The 18594-nt window shown below is 48.8% G+C and overlaps 1 protein-coding gene across 1 annotated transcript in view; it reads right to left on the bottom strand.

Annotated features, from left to right (window-relative positions):
- Positions 1-18594, bottom strand: part of LOC144768591 (mitogen-activated protein kinase 1-like) — a 347633-nt gene that overhangs the window by 130421 nt on the left and 198618 nt on the right. Inside the window, exon 4 of the mRNA XM_078652385.1 lies at positions 3235-3351. Coding sequence (XP_078508511.1) covers positions 3235-3351 — 117 coding nt within the window. The remainder of the gene's footprint in view (positions 1-3234; positions 3352-18594) is intronic.

Genomic DNA, 18594 nt, shown 5'->3' with positions numbered 1-18594 from the left:
TTCGTCCTCCTCCACCAGTGTGGCAGCTCAACCTTGTCTTGGCTCAACTCATGAAAGCTCCGTTCGAGCCGGTTCACAAGGCAGACTTAAAGTTCCTCTCCTGGAAACTAGCCCTCCTCTTAGCTCTAACATCGGCTAGACGAGTGAGTGAGCTTCAGGCACTCTCCATAGTGCATCCATTCCTGCAATTTACAAAACAAGGTCTGGTTCTTCGGACTAATCCCAAATTCATCCCGAAAGTGCCATCTGAGTTCCACTTGAATGAACCGGTGATTCTGAAAACCTTCTTTCCACATCCTTCTACACCTGCGGAGCGTACGCTCCATTCTTTGGACATTCAACGGTGCTTAAAGTTTTACTTGGAGCGCACACGTCCCTTTCGGAAGTCTACTCAGTTGTTTGTGTCCTACAGTGCACCTCGTAAGGGGTTGCCTTTGGCAAAGACTGGCATTTCCCGCTGGATCTCCAGTGCGATTCAATTCTGTCATCAGGAAGCGGGCAAGCCGCTGGACGGCAGAGTCCGTGCACATTCCACGAGGTCGGTGGCTTCATCTGTGGCTCTCTTTTCGGGAGTTGCCATTAAGGACATCTGCAGGGCAGCAACGTGGAGCAGTACTCATACCTTCACGAAACACTACTGCCTGGAATCTGCAGGACGAGATGATGCGGCTGTTGGTCAGGCAGTCCTGCGTAATCTGTTTCATTGAGAGGTGAGCTTTCCCTACGATCCCTCCATCCTGGTGAGCACATTTTGTTTGTTTTTACTGTACTTTATGTATTTTTCTATGGTTATGTGATGCCATGTATTTACAAAATGTGTTCATGGTGCTGTACTGCTAGCTATTCTGATACAAAGCATGGGAATCTATGAAAGTTCCAATACTGGGGCAAGAAAACAAGTTACTTACCTGTAACTTTGGTTCCCCAGTATTGGTAACTTTCATAGATTCCCATGCGCCCGCCCGCCTCCCCTGGGAAAGCTGTCTTTTTACAGAGTTTGTGGCGGTTTGCACAACGGCTACGAAAATCTGAGGCTCTGAGCTCTCTCAGGAAGGTTCTAGAGGGTGAGGCTGCTCTGATTGGTCCTGGCAAAAGTTTGGTCTCTTTTTACAAAAGGAGGTGGATAGAATACAAAATGAGATGAGGCCTAGGCCTAGGTTTCTCTTTTGTTTCTATGGTTTTTATACTACCGAGGCTCCCCTTCCGACGACGGGGAATGATACAAAGCATGGGAATCTATGAAAGTTACCAATACTGGGGAACCAAAGTTACAGATAAGTAACTTGTTTTCTTGGGACGAGCAACAAACGAAGCTATTGGCATTGTAAATGACATTGCTATTAATGTATCTATTTTCAAAACCAACACAAATTAAAAAAAGTGTCATTTACAATGCCAATAGCTCAAACTTTCCTAATGCGAGACCTATTGCATTGCAAATGCTTGTTTTTTTTTTTTTTTTAGCAGAAGGTCAAGCAGGCCAGACACAAGCTTTTGTCTTGTCCAGAAGGCAGGCAGAGATTGAAGTGGATGGTGGTTGGTTCAGGGGAACTTAAGAGTGGCAATTGGGGCAGCATCGGAAGGGCTTCCTGTCCATCGCGGACCTCGCTTTCTCATCAACATCATGGTTGAAAGGTGCAGAGGTGAGTCTGGTTTTCTGTGTTTGATCGAAGAAGAAGCAGAATCGAGGAGCTATTAGAATTCTTCTCTAGCACAGGAGTTGAGCGGTTGAGTGGGCCCTGTGGCATTGCCAACTAAGAGAGGAGTCACTCTACTTTGTAAATAGAAAGATTTGTTTTAAGAAAACAAGTTGCAAACGCCCAAGCCCAACAATGAATGGTAGGACTATGCATGTGTATCTACAGTATGGTGACCAGACGTCCTGGATTTCCCCGGACTGTCTGTTTTTTTGGAGAAGTGTCCCAACACTTTTCTCCAAATTAGCTAAATGTCCCAGTTTTTGAGTAGTGCCTGGGTTATTTAAATAAATGTCCCGTTTTTTAAGGGAGAGTCGGGTGAACCTGAGAGTTAATCACAGTGTTATGCAGGCTCACATTTCGACCGGCCCTCTTAGAAACGGTGACAGAACTTCACTTCTTTAAACTCCTGCTGTGCTGCTTCGCCTCATTTAGGTAACACAGCAGGATTTAATTAGGTTTTAATCAGGGCTGCAGAAGAAAGCCCATAAGGCAAGGCCAGGCACACCAGCAGCTGGACCCTGGAGCTCTTCGCAGAATGGGAGGTAATGTGAAAATAATTTTTTTTAAAGAAACCAATATATATATATATATATATATATATATATATATATATATATATATATATATATATATATATATATATATATATATATATATATATATGTCTATAAGAAGCCCTCATACCTAAAAGAAAAGGTTGTCCTATTTCTAGGTCTGTGCCCGTCCCGGTTTTCATTCTGAAAATGTGGTTACTGTAATCCACAGCCACACAATACCAACATATTTTTAGCAAAGACAAAAGGACTTGGCTAACGCCAGTTCAAATAGTGCAGAAACCTTCTTAAATGCTACTTTAACACTCGTGTTAAGATGATAATTCATACGAGAATCACGTGTTGTACCTTCTGAAGGTCAAACTGTGGAATAGAACACCACTGTGTAGCCATGGGAATAAAGTGCCAACCATCATGTCATCTACTTGTAATGCTCAATACAGAGCAGCCCAGTAGCAGTTTTCAGCTACTGGGGCCCGCACAAGCAACACCGGAAAAGGGTGTGTGTGGGGGGGGGGGGGGGGGGTCATAATGAACCAGGAGAGCATTTGAAGAGATGGGGGTTGGTGGAAGAGTGGTAGTGAGCAAAAAGGTAAGAAACAAGTGAAAGTAATGCTCACAAGCCAGTACAACAAATATACAAGTATTCCAAATCAGAACTGATATAAAGAAGCTATGCCCAAGCCAGGTGGAACGAAAAAGAATATCGAGGACTACTATTGAATAGGGAGTAGGGAACTGTGACAGACAAAAAAAAACAACAATCAAGTGTAAGGTGCCGACCTAAAGCACACTTCGTATACTGTATGGTATACGGTAGGTCTTCGACACAACCCAAGAATCAATGAAATAGGTAGGTTTAAAAGTAACTCTTCACAATGATCAGGTGACTGACAGAGTATATGTTGCATGTGAAGCTGAAAAATAGGCAAAGGCTTAGGAAGTAAATTGCAAAAGTGATGGAATTCCAGCAGACTCACCTTGGAGTTTAGCATTATCTCAGGAGCCCGGTACCAGCGTGTTGCCACATATTCTGTCAGGAACCCTGTGTGATCATGCTCCGGGTCAGCAATACGGGCCAAACCAAAATCACATATCTGAAAAGCAATCACCCAATTAAGTTAAAAAATGAAAACACAGTAAAGCTAAACAATATTACCAGATCTATTGAGTAGGTCAGTCTGTGCACTTTAATATTTAGATACAGAACTCTAGCAGACCATGTAAAGAGTCCAGAAAAACAGACCTGCATATACCACAACAATGAATAACCATGGACGTCACTCCACCTTATACTATGTGGTGCAAAATCTCGACAAAAAACCTTCTAGGGCCTGTGAAACAAACAAACAAACACACACTTACTTCAGACTCCTTACTGCATATAGGCTATATTGTTTCTCTAAAATCTTAACCACACTAAGATAGACAGAAATTACTAAATTACCCCAGAAAGGTTACAACTTAACAGGTTCCATGTCAGTTTACAACTCAGTGACACAGCGGTCTGCTGTGTTGTATTGCTGCCATTCAATCTTTTTTTAAAAAACTGCCTTTAACTACGTTTTTTTAACTATGGGATCCTAACGGGGCACTTACTTGCTTCTTTGCAAAGTTGGCGATCTGGACGCTAATTTCCAACTCCCACCCGTACCGCCGCGGTGGGCAGTTGCTCCCTGCCGCGCGCTACTAGAATTTCCGGGTTTTGTCTTTATAAACCCATGCCGTGGTGGGCGCGCAGCGGACCAAGTTGAGGTCAGCTGTCTGCTGTGCTGTATTGCCGCCATTAAAAAAAATTTAAAACTGCTTTTAACTATTATTATTATTATTACATTTGTTGAGCGCGCAGCTACCCGGAGGTTTCCCGGCGCTAGTGAGCAAACAGAGGGTGAAATGAGCTGAGAAGGGTTAAGCAACAGATTTAGGAATTAAAAAGCCAGGTCTTGATTCCCCTGCGAAACTTAAGGTAACAGATTTCAGATCGCAGGAGTTGAGGCAGAGAGTTCCAGAGAGTCAAGTCAAGTCAAGTCATGGAATTTGTATAGCGCACTACATACCCAGAGGGTTTCAAGGCGCTTAGGAAGGGGAGGAGGATTACTTGTCAAATATCCATGTTTTGAGTTGCTTTCTGAATGCTAGGTGGTTCTGGGTAAGGCGAAGGTAAGCGGGGAGTGAGTTCCATGTTTTAGCAGCCAGGTATGAAAAGGATCTGCCTCCCATGGTGGTCTTGTTGATGCGAGGTACAGTGGCAAGGGCTTGGCTGGAAGAACGTAGTTGGCGGGAGGGGGTGTAGAAGGACAGTCGTGAGTTGAGGCAATCTGGTCCGATGTCGTAGAGTGATTTGTGTGCGTGGGTAAGCAGACGGAAAGTGATCCTCTTATTGACGGGAAGCCAGTGGAGGTCTTTAAGGTGACCAGAGATGTGTTCGTTGCGTGGGATGTCTAATATGAGCCTGGCTGAGGCGTTTTGGATTCGTTGAGTTTCTTCTGGAGTTTTGCGGTAGTACCTGCGTAGAGGGTGTTTCCGTAGTCCAGTCGGCTCGTGACCAGAGCGTGGGTGACTGTTTTCCTTGTTTCGGAGGGGATCCAGCGAAATGTTTTTCTGAGCATGCGAAGAATGTTGAAGCAGGAAGAGGATACGGCGCTGACTTGTCTGTTCATTGAGAGTGAAGAATCTAGGATGACGCCTAGGTTCCGTGCGTGGTCTGTCGGGATGGGTGCTTTTCCGAGGGCTTCTGGCCACCAGGAGTCGTCCCATGCAGAGGGGGATGTACCTAAGATGAGGACTTCTGTTTTGTCCGAGTTCAGTTTCAGACGGCTTTGTTTCATCCATTCGGCAACTTCTTTCATTCCTTCGTGTAGGTTAGTTTTGGCGGTGCTGGGGTCATTGGTGAGGGAGAGGATCAGTTGAGTGTCGTCCGCGTAAGAGATGATGTTGAGGTTGTGTTGGCGTGCGATGGCCGCGAGGGGGCTCATGTATACGTTGAAGAGGGTGGGACTGAGTGAGGATCCTTGTGGTACGCCGCAGATGACTTCAGAGGCCTCGGACTTGAATGGAGGAAGGCGGACTCTCTGGGTTCTTCCGGTGAGGAACGAGGTGATCCATTCAAGTGCTTTTCCTTGGATTCCGATGTTATTGAGGCGTTGTAAAAGGGTGCTGTGGCAGACTGTGTCGAAAGCTGCAGAGAGGTCAAGGAGGATGAGGGCGACTGTGTCTCCATTGTCCAGAAGAGTTCGAATGTCGTCTGTTGCTGCGATGAGGGCGGTCTCAGTGCTGTGTTTTGCTCGGAAGCCAGATTGTGAGGGGTCGAGGGATTTGTTGGCTTCGAGGAAGGCGGCGAGCTGGTTGTTGACAGCTTTCTCGATGACTTTGGCCGGGAATGGAAGAAGTGAGATGGGGCGGTAATTTTTGAGTTCGGTGGGGTCTGCTGTTGGTTTTTTCAGAAGGGCGGTGAGTTCAGCGTGTTTCCAGTCTTCCGGGAAGGTGGCGGAGTTGAGGGAGCAGTTGATGACGTCACGGAGGTGCGGTGCTATGATGGAGTCTGCTTTGTTGAAGATGTGGTGAGGACATGGGTCTGTGGGGGATCCTGAGTGGATGGAATTCATCAGGCGGATGGTGTCCTCAGTGGAGATTGGGTTCCAGTCGTTAAGGGTGTTCACGGGGGGAAGATGATCAGCAAATGGTAGGGTGGGTTGGTTTCCGGGTTGGTTGTCAAAGCTGTTGTGGATGTCTGCAATCTTGTTGTGGAAAAATGAGGCTAGGGAGTCGCAGAGGATTTGAGAGGGGGTGATGTCGTTGGAGTTGGCCGAGGGATTGGAAAATTCCTTGACGATGTTGAAAAGTTCCTTGCTGTTGTGGGCGTTGTTGTCAAGTCGATCCTTGAATGCTGTTTTCTTGGCTTTTCGGATCAATTGGTGGTGAGTGCGGGTGGCGCTTTTGAAGGCGTCCTTGGTGCTGGTGGTTGGGTCTTTTTTCCAGGCCTTTTCAAGGGAGCGGCAGAGTTTCTTGGACTTTTTGAGATCATCGTTGAACCATGAGGCCTTCTTGCTGCCAGGTTTTCTTTGACGTTTTTTCAGTGGTGCTAAGGTGTCGGCGGTGTTGGATAACCATAGGGTGAGGTTGGCGGCGGCTTCGTTGGTGTTAGAGGAGAGGGCTGGGGAGTTTCGAAGGAGCGATGCGGAGATTTGGTCCGTGGTGATTTTGTTCCAGTTTCTTTGCAGGGTAGGTTGGAGGTGGATGTTGGGTTTTGGTTTGTTGTAGGTGAAGTGAACGCAGCTGTGGTCAGTCCAGAGGAGGTCCGTGGTGTGGCTGAAGGAGACATGATTGCTGGAGGTGAAGATTGGGTCGAGTGTGTGACCTGCGATGTGAGTGGGGGAAGTGACTAGTTGTTTAAGTCCGAGGTTGGCGAGGTTGTCCACGAGGGTGGCGGTGTTGCGGTCGTTGATCTTTTCAAGGTGAAAGTTGAGGTCTCCCAGAAGGATGTAGTCTTTGGAGGGGAGCGCGTGTGGAGTGATGAAGTCCGTGATGTCTTCACTGAATTTAGCTCGGGGTCCTGGTGGTCTGTAGAGGAGGGTGCCTCTGAGTGTGGTCTTGGGGTCGATGTGTATTTGGAAGTGGAGGTGTTCGGAGTTGACGAGGTTGGCGTCAGAGCTGGTTGAGATGCGGATTGATTTCTTATGGACGATAGCGATCCCTCCTCCTGTGTGGCTGGTACGGTCTTTGCGAGTGATCTTATAGTCTTCAGGGATGGCAATGGTGATGTCTGGTGCGGAGGAAGCGTTCATCCATGTTTCCGTGAGGAAGGCGATGTCTGGAGAGATGGTGTCTAGTAGATTCCATAGGTCAATGGCGTGCCTGTGGACTGATCGGGTGTTGAGAAGGATGCATTGTAGGTGGTTGGGGTCGGGGATCTGTGGTGTGGTCGTAGCGGAGATGTTGACGGTGCCGCTGAATTTGCAGGAGTAGCAAGAGAAAGGTCCATGGGTGTGTCCGGGAGCGGATTGGACGCAGTTGGGGGCGCGACCGGGGTTAAGGGCTAGGAGGGTGGCGGCATCGTAGGTAATGCGGGAGGGCTGGGCAACGCGAGGGGCAGGGGGTCTGGCGCTGGGCGCGGTCCAGGCGCGGACGGGCGTAGACGGGCTTACCTTTGGCGCACCTTCGGCGAGGCCGCAGCGCGTGGAGGCATTGGCCATAAATGGAAGGTGGGGGGGGGGGCGGAGCGTGGGAGGGTCAGCAGCTGGGAGGCGGTAGCGGGGAGGAGGGGCAGGGAAAACAACAACAGCAAACAAAATGGAGGTCAGAGGGGAGGCGAGGCAGGGGCAGTAGGTCGCCTGGGACAGCGAAAAGGAGATTAACAAAATAATACACGTTGCTGCCAGGTGGGCAAACACAGCTAAATGCAGTGCAGGGCGGGCGGCGCTACAATCACATGCAATGCGGGGCGGGCGGCGCTACAATCACATGCGCTATGAGCTATAAGTTTCAGAAAGCACAGCGCAAATTGGCTAAGTGCAGGCGATATTGCTAATTTACTGGATGCAGGCGATACCGTGATGTCAGTCAGCAGTGCAAAGATCCCCAGGAAGACAGCAGCAGTACTGGGAGAGGAGCAAGGAGGGAGCAACCGGTCAGGAGCGAGTCCGGGCGGTCACAGGGGCTGGAGGGACGAGGTAGGCTCTGTGAACGTGGGTGGGAGGGTCAGCAGCTGGGAGGCGGTAGCGGGGAGGAGGGGCAGGGAAAACAACAACAGCAAACAAAATGGAGGTCAGAGGGGAGGCGAGGCAGGGGCAGTAGGTCGCCTGGGACAGCGAAAAGGAGATTAACAAAATAATACACGTTGCTGCCAGGTGGGCAAACACAGCTAAATGCAGTGCAGGGCGGGCGGCGCTACAATCACATGCAATGCGGGGCGGGCGGCGCTACAATCACATGCGCTATGAGCTATAAGTTTCAGAAAGCACAGCGCAAATTGGCTAAGTGCAGGCGATATTGCTAATTTACTGGATGCAGGCGATACCGTGATGTCAGTCAGCAGTGCAAAGATCCCCAGGAAGACAGCAGCAGTACTGGGAGAGGAGCAAGGAGGGAGCAACCGGTCAGGAGCGAGTCCGGGCGGTCACAGGGGCTGAAGGGACGAGGTAGGCTCTGTGAACGTGGGTGGGAGGGTCAGCAGCTGGGAGGCGGTAGCGGGGAGGAGGGGCAGGGAAAACAACAACAGCAAACAAAATGGAGGTCAGAGGGGAGGCGAGGCAGGGGCAGTAGGTCGCCTGGGACAGCGAAAAGGAGATTAACAAAATAATACACGTTGCTGCCAGGTGGGCAAACACAGCTAAATGCAGTGCAGGGCGGGCGGCGCTACAATCACATGCAATGCGGGGCGGGCGGCGCTACAATCACATGCGCTATGAGCTATAAGTTTCAGAAAGCACAGCGCAAATTGGCTAAATGCAGGCGATATTGCTAATTTACTGGATGCAGGCGATACCGTGATGTCAGTCAGCAGTGCAAAGATCCCCAGGAAGACAGCAGCAGTACTGGGAGAGGAGCAAGGAGGGAGCAACCGGTCAGGAGCGAGTCCGGGCGGTCAAGAAGAAGGTGCTAAGAATGCAAACGAGCGACCGCCCATTTTGGCTTTATTGAAGCGCGGGATCTGAAACTTATTTTGCGTGGAGGATCTCGGTGTGCGGGAGGGGACATAATGCTGTACCAGAGAAGACAGATATTTCGGGGCTTTGCCAGTTTTGATATGATGCATTATACAAAGAGCTTTGAATTTCACTCGGCACTCAATGCGCAGCCAGTGCAGATTGCGCAGATGGAAGGAGACCGAGGACCTGGCGGGCAGATTACAGATAAGACGAGCTGCCATATTCTGAACCACCTGTAGTTTCTTGGTGACCTCCTTGCATGCACCCAGAAGAAGGATGTTCCCATAGTCCAGCCGTGATGTAACAAGGGCCTGGACTACAGTCCTCTGGGTGTCTACTGGAAGCATCCACGTGATTTTTCTCAGCCACCTGATGATGGTAATACAGGTGGCTGAGACTTTTACCACATGGTGCTTCATTGACAACTGGTTGTCAAAGAGGACCCCCAAGTTACGAGCTGTTACTGAAGGGGTGGGAATAGGGCCCATCTGCTGAGGCCAATGTTGCGGGCCCCAGAGCGATGAAGTCGGACCAAACAGAAGCAGCTCCGTCTTATCTCCTTTCAATTTTAATTTATGTCTGTGCATCCAGTTAGAGATTTGTTCCAGACCAGACCGAAGAGAGGACATGGGAAGGTGTTTGTTGGTTGAGAGCGAGTAGACGATTTGAGTATCGTCTGCATAAGAATAAATAGAGAGACCTGCTTGCTCAGCTAAGAAGGCTAGAGGCCTAACATAAAAATTAAAAAAGAGGGGACTAAGGATAGAACCCTGGGGAACACCTTGAGGAGAAGCGTGGATTGAGGAGACCGAGGAGGAGGAAAAAACTTGAAAGGTGCGGTCAGAGAGAAAGCTAGCAATCCAGGCCAGGGCAGGGCCATCAATGCCAATAGATTTCAGGGTGGACAAAAGGATGGTGTGGGAGACAGTATCAAATGCGGCACTCAGATCTAACAAAATGAGTGCCACTGTCTCCCCATTGTCCACCTGTCGTCTAATGGTCTCTGATACTCCAAGAAGAGTGGTCTCAGAGGAGAAGCCAGCCCTGAACCCGGATTGTGAAGAGTGAAGGAAATTTGAGGATTCAACATAGGAAGTGAGAAGAAGGTTAACGTGCTTTTCCAGAATTTTGGAGTTGCATGGAAGCAAAGAGATGGGCCGGAAATTGGATGGATTATTTGGATCAGCATTGGCCTTTTTTATCAGCGGGACCACCATCGCATGCTTCCATGCTTTGGGGACCGTAGCTTCGACCAGTGAAGCATTCAGAAGGTCCAGAATAATCTGGAGTGTAGATGAGTCCAGGGTACCAAGTATTTGCAACTACTTTTTATTTTTATTTTGGGATCTTAACAAGGCACTTACTTGCTACTTTGCACATCTGGAGATCTTGACGCTAATTTCCAACTCCCGCCCCGTACCGCCACTGTTGACGTGCCGATTGAGCGGTAGGGGCATGGCAGTTGCTCCCTGTTTCGCGTTACTGGCATTTCCGGGTTTTGTCTTTTATAAACCCATGCCGTGTGGGCGCGCACGGACACGCCTAAGGAAAGCCCGTCTGCGCTGGGACGCCGCTATACGCCAGGCTCGCTGCTGGTTTTGCAACAGACATAGTGTGGTACTCTGTGGAAGACCTCCTTGAGATCAGGAAGGGAATTAGCCCATGTAACTGCCGGCCCTGCAACTACTATGAGGGCCCTTTCTGCTGCATATCCTGTGGTTAGAAAACCTGACCACTGGTTGCACCCTCCCTTTCCCAGACTAACCACAGGTACACTGTTAAACATTTGAGCCTAAAATGCAGCTCATTAGTTAAACACCACTTGGATGTATATGACCTGCTTCAAATTGACCCCCCGGAAGTCCTCTTGTTAACCGAAACATGGTTAACTGAGGACACAGTGGTAGAACCTGGCCTGGCTCTCCCCCAAGAATACAGTATTCCGACACTAAACCGAGGCTACGGGGGGGTGGCATAGCGGTAATATTGAAGTCCGGCTACATGTGTTCCTTTGTAAAGGAGCCTGTGGAGGGGTGTGAATGCGGACTTTCAGATTTAGTTTCATGCCAACTACACTATGACTGGGTTATTCATTTACCACCCGCCAGGACCTTCTAAGGAGTTTAGAGTCGCTCTCGTTGAAGTTTTATGCCCCCTAGCGATGAGAGCTGCTAACTTCATAGTTATTGGTGACCTAAATCTACACTCCGCTAGCTCTCAAGACATAGACATTACCAATTTCCTGGCTGATATGGCGGTGTGCCAGTTGACCCATTGAGTCCAGGGATCCACGCATTCTGCAGGCCACTTATCAGACCCGGTCTTTTCCCACCTGTCCTCCCTCACAGTCCATGCCCCATCACCAGTATGCTGGTCTGATCACTTTCTAATATCTATGACACTAGCAGGCGTCAAGCCGGTTAAGAGGGCTTCCGAAAAGTTCAGGCATCCATGGCATAAACTTGACATTGCTCAATTCCATGAGCTCCTTTCTACCACTATGCCTAAGTTGCCACCCGACCCGGAGTTGGCAGACAGTGCTTTTTCTGGCTGGATCTCCCATGTCCTGGACTCCCTGGTCCCTGCCAGGTGGTCTAAGTGTCATAGCACCAAATCTAGCACATGGTACAATGGCAGGTTGGCTTCCCTGCGGAAAGGCTGTAAAAAGCTGGAACGTGTCTGGAAAAGAGATTATGATCTGATGTTAAAGGGATGGTACGAGCTGCCAATTAAGAAATATCACAGGGCGATTCAGTCTGAGCGGGCAGCATACTATACAGACGTGATCAGAAACAGTAGCAACCCTTCCAATTGTGTTTTTTCCATAGTAAAGGATCTCAAAACTTCGGCAGATATTTCAAAACCCTCTGTAGTATCTGATGTTCAATGTGAGACCCTTGCCTCCTCTTTTGTGAAGGTAGAAACAATATATGGATCCTTCCCTCAACATGTGGTTCATAAGGGGCCTGAGTGTGGACCCTTATGCAGTCATACTCTGGCTGCTTTTCCGCCTCTCTCTCAAGAGGAACTGGTTATCTGGAGGAGAACAACTTACTGGACCCCTCCCCAGAATGGTTTTCGGCCAGGTCTCAGTACGGAATCAGCCTTCCTAGCTTTGACCGAGCATCTGAGGGGGGCTCTAGATGAGGGTCGCACATCGGCACTGATTTTGTTAGATCTCAGTGCTGTATTCGACACAGTCTCCCACCAGATCCTGTAGTAGAGGTTGGAGGAGATCGTGGACTCTGCCATTGAGTGGTTTGTCTCCTTTTTAGATGACAGGACTTTACAGGTTGCAGTCCCCCTTTTGCTTCCAAGATCCATACCATCAAATATGGGGTACCGCAGGGCTCAGCTTTGAGCCCGTTGTTCAATCTATATGTGCAACATTTGGCAGCAGTAGCAAAAAGCAGAGGGCTCACAGCAGTGTCTTATGCGGACGACACACAGTTAGTGGCACTCTCAGATGACTCGGGACAGGGTGCATATGAGTTCCAGAGGGTTCTGGAGATCATATCTGAATGGTTGACTGCCAATTGTCTTCAGTTAAATGCCAACAAATCCGATGTCCTGCTGGTCGGGAGAAACAGAGCTGTGAAGCGAGCACTGGTGGCCTGCTAAGCTGGGCTGTACAACTGTCCCCAAACAGGTGGTAAAATATATGGGTGTATGGGTAGATTACACCCTTAGCTATCAGACACAAAGGAAGTAGCAGGAAACTGTTTTGGCATTCTACGGGGGCTCAAATCAGTGCTGGGGTTCTTTGACCCAGCCATGAGGCAGGTGATTGTCCAGACATCTATTCTGTCTAGATTAGATTACGCCAACTCACTCTACTTGGGAGTCAATAAGGCGGAAATTACAAGACTGTAAAGGGTCCAGAACGCTGCAGCTAGAGCCTCGTTAGGTCTGCCAGGAAATGCCCCACTTCCAGTGCTATCCGTCGGCTACATTGGTTGCCTGGGGCAAAACACGTAGAGATCAAGGCTCTTTGCATGTCTTTTAAAATCTTAAATCTTTCCTCCCAGACATCTTGGCCAATCTGCTTACACCCCCTCCCGCCAACTCCGGTCTATGGGCAGCATTTGGCAGTTGTTCCGCAGGCGTGGAGGGTTCACGCTGGTGGACCCTCCTTTGGTGTATTGGCAGTCAGACTTTGGAATGCGCTCCCCACCGCCATTCGCAGTATGTAAAACTACCTGGCTTTCCGTAAGGCTATCAAAACGCACTGCTTTCCTCCACTATAGACTGTTGTATGTTGTCTATTGTTCTGCAGTTTTTTGTGTCATCGCTGGGGCGCCCCTTTGATGGGGCAGCTGTGCGCTACATAAAACTGCAGAGCATAGAAAAGGTAAAGTTCACTCATTATATACAGCATGAAAACTACAGAACGGCACAGTTCTCTCACTGACACAAAGAAAACAAGCATTTACAATGCAATAGGTCTCGCAGTGATATTGTTTTGAGTAAATAGCCTTGTAAATGACTGTTTTTTATATTGTTTAAGTTTTGTAAAAATGTATTAAAATGATTGTAAAGTAAAATGCAAATAGTGTGTGTAGGCCAGGACTCTACTTTTTCCCTAAAAGTGTGTGACAGTTTGGTGGCCCCTTCCTAACACGAAGAGTCGAGCAAGAAGTATAGCTAGAAGAAAACTCCAAATTACCATTTTGTCAAAATGGTCATTGTCTGTGGCAGTCACTTACTTCGAGACATTGGTTTGTTAAGGAAAGGATTAATTGCGGTTCTGGCCAGCGAGAGTTAAGCTTTATGGAGTTCCATACAATGACGGAGCCCCCTGCCTACCCCCTACCCTTCAATATTGATTTGGAGGAAAGTTTGGGATTAGTTTGCAGAACTAGTTGGTGGGTTACCTTACCCCCCCTCCCCCCGAGAGACCCTGTTTAAACTGGCTCAGCTAGTTTGCACTTTGATGCCCAGGACCCCAGGCGGGGGAGGGGGAGACAAGGGGCAGTGCCACGTTGTTCCATCACAACAGTAAGAAGTGTGTAGGGGGGGGGGGGTGATAGTTCGCCTCGAGGCTTTCTTTTTGTGGAGTCTGCTTCATATACATAATGTAATACAGTACCTAAACTGAAGGCACTGAAGTTGCTGGCTGACTTGAGGCACAAAGAGCTTCAGAAAATTCTCATCATCATCTACGGGCTCTAAAATGACATTTTTATTTATTTTATTTAATGCGATTTTATATAGCGCGGACATTACCCGAAGGTGTCAGAGCGCTTTACATAAGAACCAGGTGCGATACATAAGGACTTAGGAATACATGAGTTATGTAAAAGTTCCAAACAGAAAAAATTGCAATTGTACAAGTTGTAAAGTCACACAAGGAAGAGATACAAACAGAAAAATTGCAAATGTACAAGTTGTAAAGTCACTCAAGGAAGAGATACAAATGGATAAACTCTAAGAATCACATAGGAATGGTAGTGAGTTCAAGGATCTACTACATATACCAGTGGTTTGAGTTCTCTATATACATATATATACAAATAGATTTGCTAATGGTTACATTTTACCAGCTATTAGGATTGGGCAAGTATATATCACATATTTACAGAGTGAAAAGAGAAAAAAAGAAAAAGGGCTAGAGAGCGGTAGGTGGGGGAGAAGAGTCGGAGGCTGAGATTGGTGCGAGGAGAGAGGGGACCCGAAGGGTAGAAAGAGATAAGGCAGTCCAGCAAAAGAGAAATGACTGGAGGTCGGCAGGATGGAATCCAGTGGACCAAAGGAAAGCACGAGAATCAACAAGATGGCAGACTCGGGTCGTGGGCATCGATGGAAACCATCTCAAAATGGCAAGATGCACCCAGGTCAGGATCCAAAACCCATGAGAGCAGAGTTCCATTAAGAGGAGTCGGAGGGGGGGACGCTGTCACAGCACCAAGGGAGGGCAGTAGAATGTCTGCTGTTCCGCACGATGGCGGACCAAGGACAAGAGAGACAACAGGAGACGTTCCCAAAATGGCGGGGCTCACATGAGTTTCAGTCCAAAAGTTACGAGTGCCAAGTCCAAAGCAAACCAGGGAGCCAAACCAACGGAGGAAGAACAAGAAGGGGAAAGGAGCCAGACAGTCAAAAAATTAATTAATGAGAACGCTGCTGGGAGCACCACTGAGTGTCCCGTTCCAGGCGCCAAGATCATGGCTGAGGCCATAGGCTCCTGCAATCCAGCCCAAACAGGGTGCCTCACATGGCCCAGCGGGCCCTCCCAGATCAGGGGCCCACACTGAGGGCCAGCGCCGCATCCCCATGTCATTCGACTCCCCCCAGGGAGCCCAGGTAGCCACTGGTCCTCGAAACTGCTCCGGTCGGGCGCCCCACCAGCAGAATAACACTCCTCACCTCCGTCTAAGAGCCGAGCTCTTCTCACCCGGGCAATTGCGGATGTTGGTCCTAACACGGGCACCCAATCGCTCGCAGCGCAAATCCGGGTCATGGGACTCAGCCCAGGGGTCCTCGCTGCACAGCCACCGGCACATTAAAAGTCAGTTTGAAAGCAGCTGCTTAGCAACCTTTAATGTCAACGACTGGCTAAGAATTCTGGCGGGGTAGTCATTTTTTTTCAAATGTAACCCTGCTTCTTCACATCAAACAACAAATAGCCAGTGCCATTATAAAAGGCAGGGATAATCTGGAAGCCTCCCTCGCCCCTCATCCCCGTTTTTGAACTCACCTCCTCAGGCATAGCAGCAGGCCCCTCAAAGGCAGGCGCACCCTCATTCTCCTCCCAGTCACAAGTCCAACAGCTGGCCCGGCTACAGCCCACACACTTCCAAGCTCCTTCGTGGGGTCTGTGCATGGGGGTCCCTTCAACAAGGGTCTGTTTCTTAAGCATGATTTTATTTTTCCCGGAGCCAGTTACGCTCTTGAAACATGATCCGTTACAGAGCCGAGCTCATCAGGAAGATGTTGTAGCAATGTTTCTAACTGATCATAATGATATCTTGCAAGGAGGGCTTGTGTATTAGCTGTACGCCATGTATTGCTAGCCTGGGCAGCTGTCCTCTTGCCTGAAGCATCTACGACCTTAGACTATCATGGGGTGGTGCCTCACCTGATGTTTGCGAGTTAGCTCTTTTCCTAACATTTGACACTACTAGGGAATCTATAGGTAGCGGTCCTTTAATATAGGCAGGATCTGAAGGATCTGTATTTTTCTCTATTCTAGGGGTTAAAATCCTAGCACGTACAGTTAAATACCTCAGGGGCATTTTTAATAACACCTTTGATCATAGGTAGGATCTGAACAGATCTTTGTGATTGTTCAAAGGTATCTAATAAGAAATCCTCTTCTGCCTCATCTGAATGCATTGTGACTTTATGATATGTGGCTGCCCTGTTTAATAGGTGCCCAAAACCAATATTGTCCTCTGGTGGAGAAGGTTTGGATGGGTATGTATGTGGGTCAGGAATATCTGGCACATCTTGTGGTTTTGGGTACTCCTAGTGTGGATCATCACTAGGGTAGGGGAAAGGCTCATCTGGGTCTACCCCGCCTCCTATGTTGTATTCATCATCATTTTGAGGTGTATGTGAAGAATGATGGAGAATTATCTGGAGAATTTATAGGTGAGATATTAAGAGGAATAGGAGATGAAGGAGAGGGAAGTATAGGAGAAGAAGGGTGCATAGGCGATGTGGCACTATCCTTCTTGACAGGCACTGCAGGTGTAGGTGCTGTGTCTGACGTCCTCTTCCTCTGTGGTGTAGTAGATACATGACCAGTCTTTGGATCAATGTACATTTTCTTTTGTAGAGGATCAGGTTAGAAAAGCTCCTCTTCCTGTGGAACCGTTGCCGGCACCGATTTCTTCGGTTCCGGGCGTGGTTTTTCCTTGTCTTTAGCCTTAGAAGCTGTAATAGGGTCCTTTGGCTTTGGTTTCGGCATCGAAGGTATTGTTTTCGGGGCTGAAGGCTGTTTCGAGGGCTTGATGGCGTCGGAAACAGGCTTTGTCGGTTTCGATACAGAAGGTATTGGCTTCGGGGTTGAAGCTGGTTTGGTCGGCTTCGAGGTGTCCGAAACGGGCTTCATGTTTTTGTCGTCGACGTTTCGGAACTGGGGCTTCTTTCGGTCTCGGTGCCGAGGGGGCTGGTGGATCTGCACGTGCGGTTTGCTCGGTATGGAGCTACCGGAAGGCTTAATTATTTTCATCGGAGCCGGGCTGGATGGCGGGGCTTTCGAAGTGTCTTTTCGGTCGCAACCGGTCCCCTTGGGCGGAGTGTTGACCCTTGCCTTCGATTTTGATGGGGATGGGTCAGGGGCAGTAGTACTCAAGCGTTGACCCAAAGGTATGGAGTCATCAGAGTCGTCTGCCTCAGACACGATTTGTAGATCATCAGAATCCTCCACTGGAACGAGCGGAACCTCTTCCTCGTCGAAGATATCCACCGGTTCCGGCGCCGATCTTTGCATGTCGTATCGACGGGGCCTTCGATCTCGGATAGTGTTCTTGGATCGAAAAGATGCACAGGCTGTGCAGCTTGACTCGTCGTGTTCTGGTGATAAGCACAGGTTACAGTTCTTGTGGTGGTCACTGTGTGGAAACTTTGCTCCACACTCGGGGCAATTTTTGAATGGCGTCCTTTCCATGAGGTGTAGGCCTCACGGCATGGATAGGCCTAACGGCCCGCGTCGACGACCGGAATCGAATATATGAGTCGAGGATGATGTTGATCTCGAAGTTGTTTATAAAGTTTTTTCACATCGAACTACCGTTCAAGGTAGATTTTGAACCGGAGCCGAAAAGTTACATCCGAACCCAGTGGTGGAAAAAAAGAATCTAAGGATGGAGTCGATGCCCATGCGCACTATCGTCCAAGGGAGGAGTCACCTATCTCATGACTACAAAGACTTCTTCCAAGACGACAACAACATGCAATCATCCGAGCCCAACACCAGGTGGCGATCTAATGCTAAGTGTACAATCTGCAGCTCATATGCCTCGAACATAGCGTTACCGAAGGCAAGTCATTTGTACATCTGAAAGAAACACGTAGTGATATATTTCCTACCTTAGAATAGATACCCCAGCAATACCAATCCCGGTGGAGGGTCTGCGAACCAAGATCGCACCAGAAAGTCCTGGAGAACAGAAAGGCAAAATAAGCTGTCTCCCCAGACATGGCTGTTCAGGCAGTAATGCTTGGTAAATATGTGCAGCGAGGCCCACATAGCTGCCTGACAGATGTCATGCAAGGGAACTCCCAGTCCCAAAGCAGTAGTGGCTGCCGTCACCCTAGTAGAATGGGCGCGTAACTCCACCGGAGGGTCATTTTTAGCCAAGGAATAACAAGCCTTACTGCACAGAAAGACCCATCGAGAGATGGTCCGCTTGTACACGGCCCGACCTTTCTTGGTGCCCACGTAGCCGATAAAGAGCTGGTCATCCACCAGGAACTGTTGTGGACGGTTGAGGTAGAATGAGAGCATACGTTTTGGGTCCAGACAGTGGAGCCTTTCTTCCTCTTTAGAAGGATGTGGAGGGAGAAAAGAAGGTGGGCCAAGTGATGGTCTGCCCGATGTGAAAGACAGTGAGAACCTTTGGCACAAAAGATGGACGAGTCCGTAGAACAACCTTGTCGGGATGGACAGAGAAAAGGAGGTTTAGAAGAAAGCCTGGAGCTCACTCACTCTTGTGGCAGAGGTGATGGCAACCAGGAAAGCAGTCT

The sequence above is a fragment of the Lissotriton helveticus genome, chromosome 7 (genome assembly GCF_964261635.1).
Source record: "Lissotriton helveticus chromosome 7, aLisHel1.1, whole genome shotgun sequence".
Classification (NCBI taxonomy): Eukaryota; Metazoa; Chordata; class Amphibia; order Caudata; family Salamandridae; genus Lissotriton; species Lissotriton helveticus.
The sequence above is the reverse complement of the archived record's forward strand: the minus strand, read 5'-3'. Positions and strand labels throughout refer to the sequence as shown.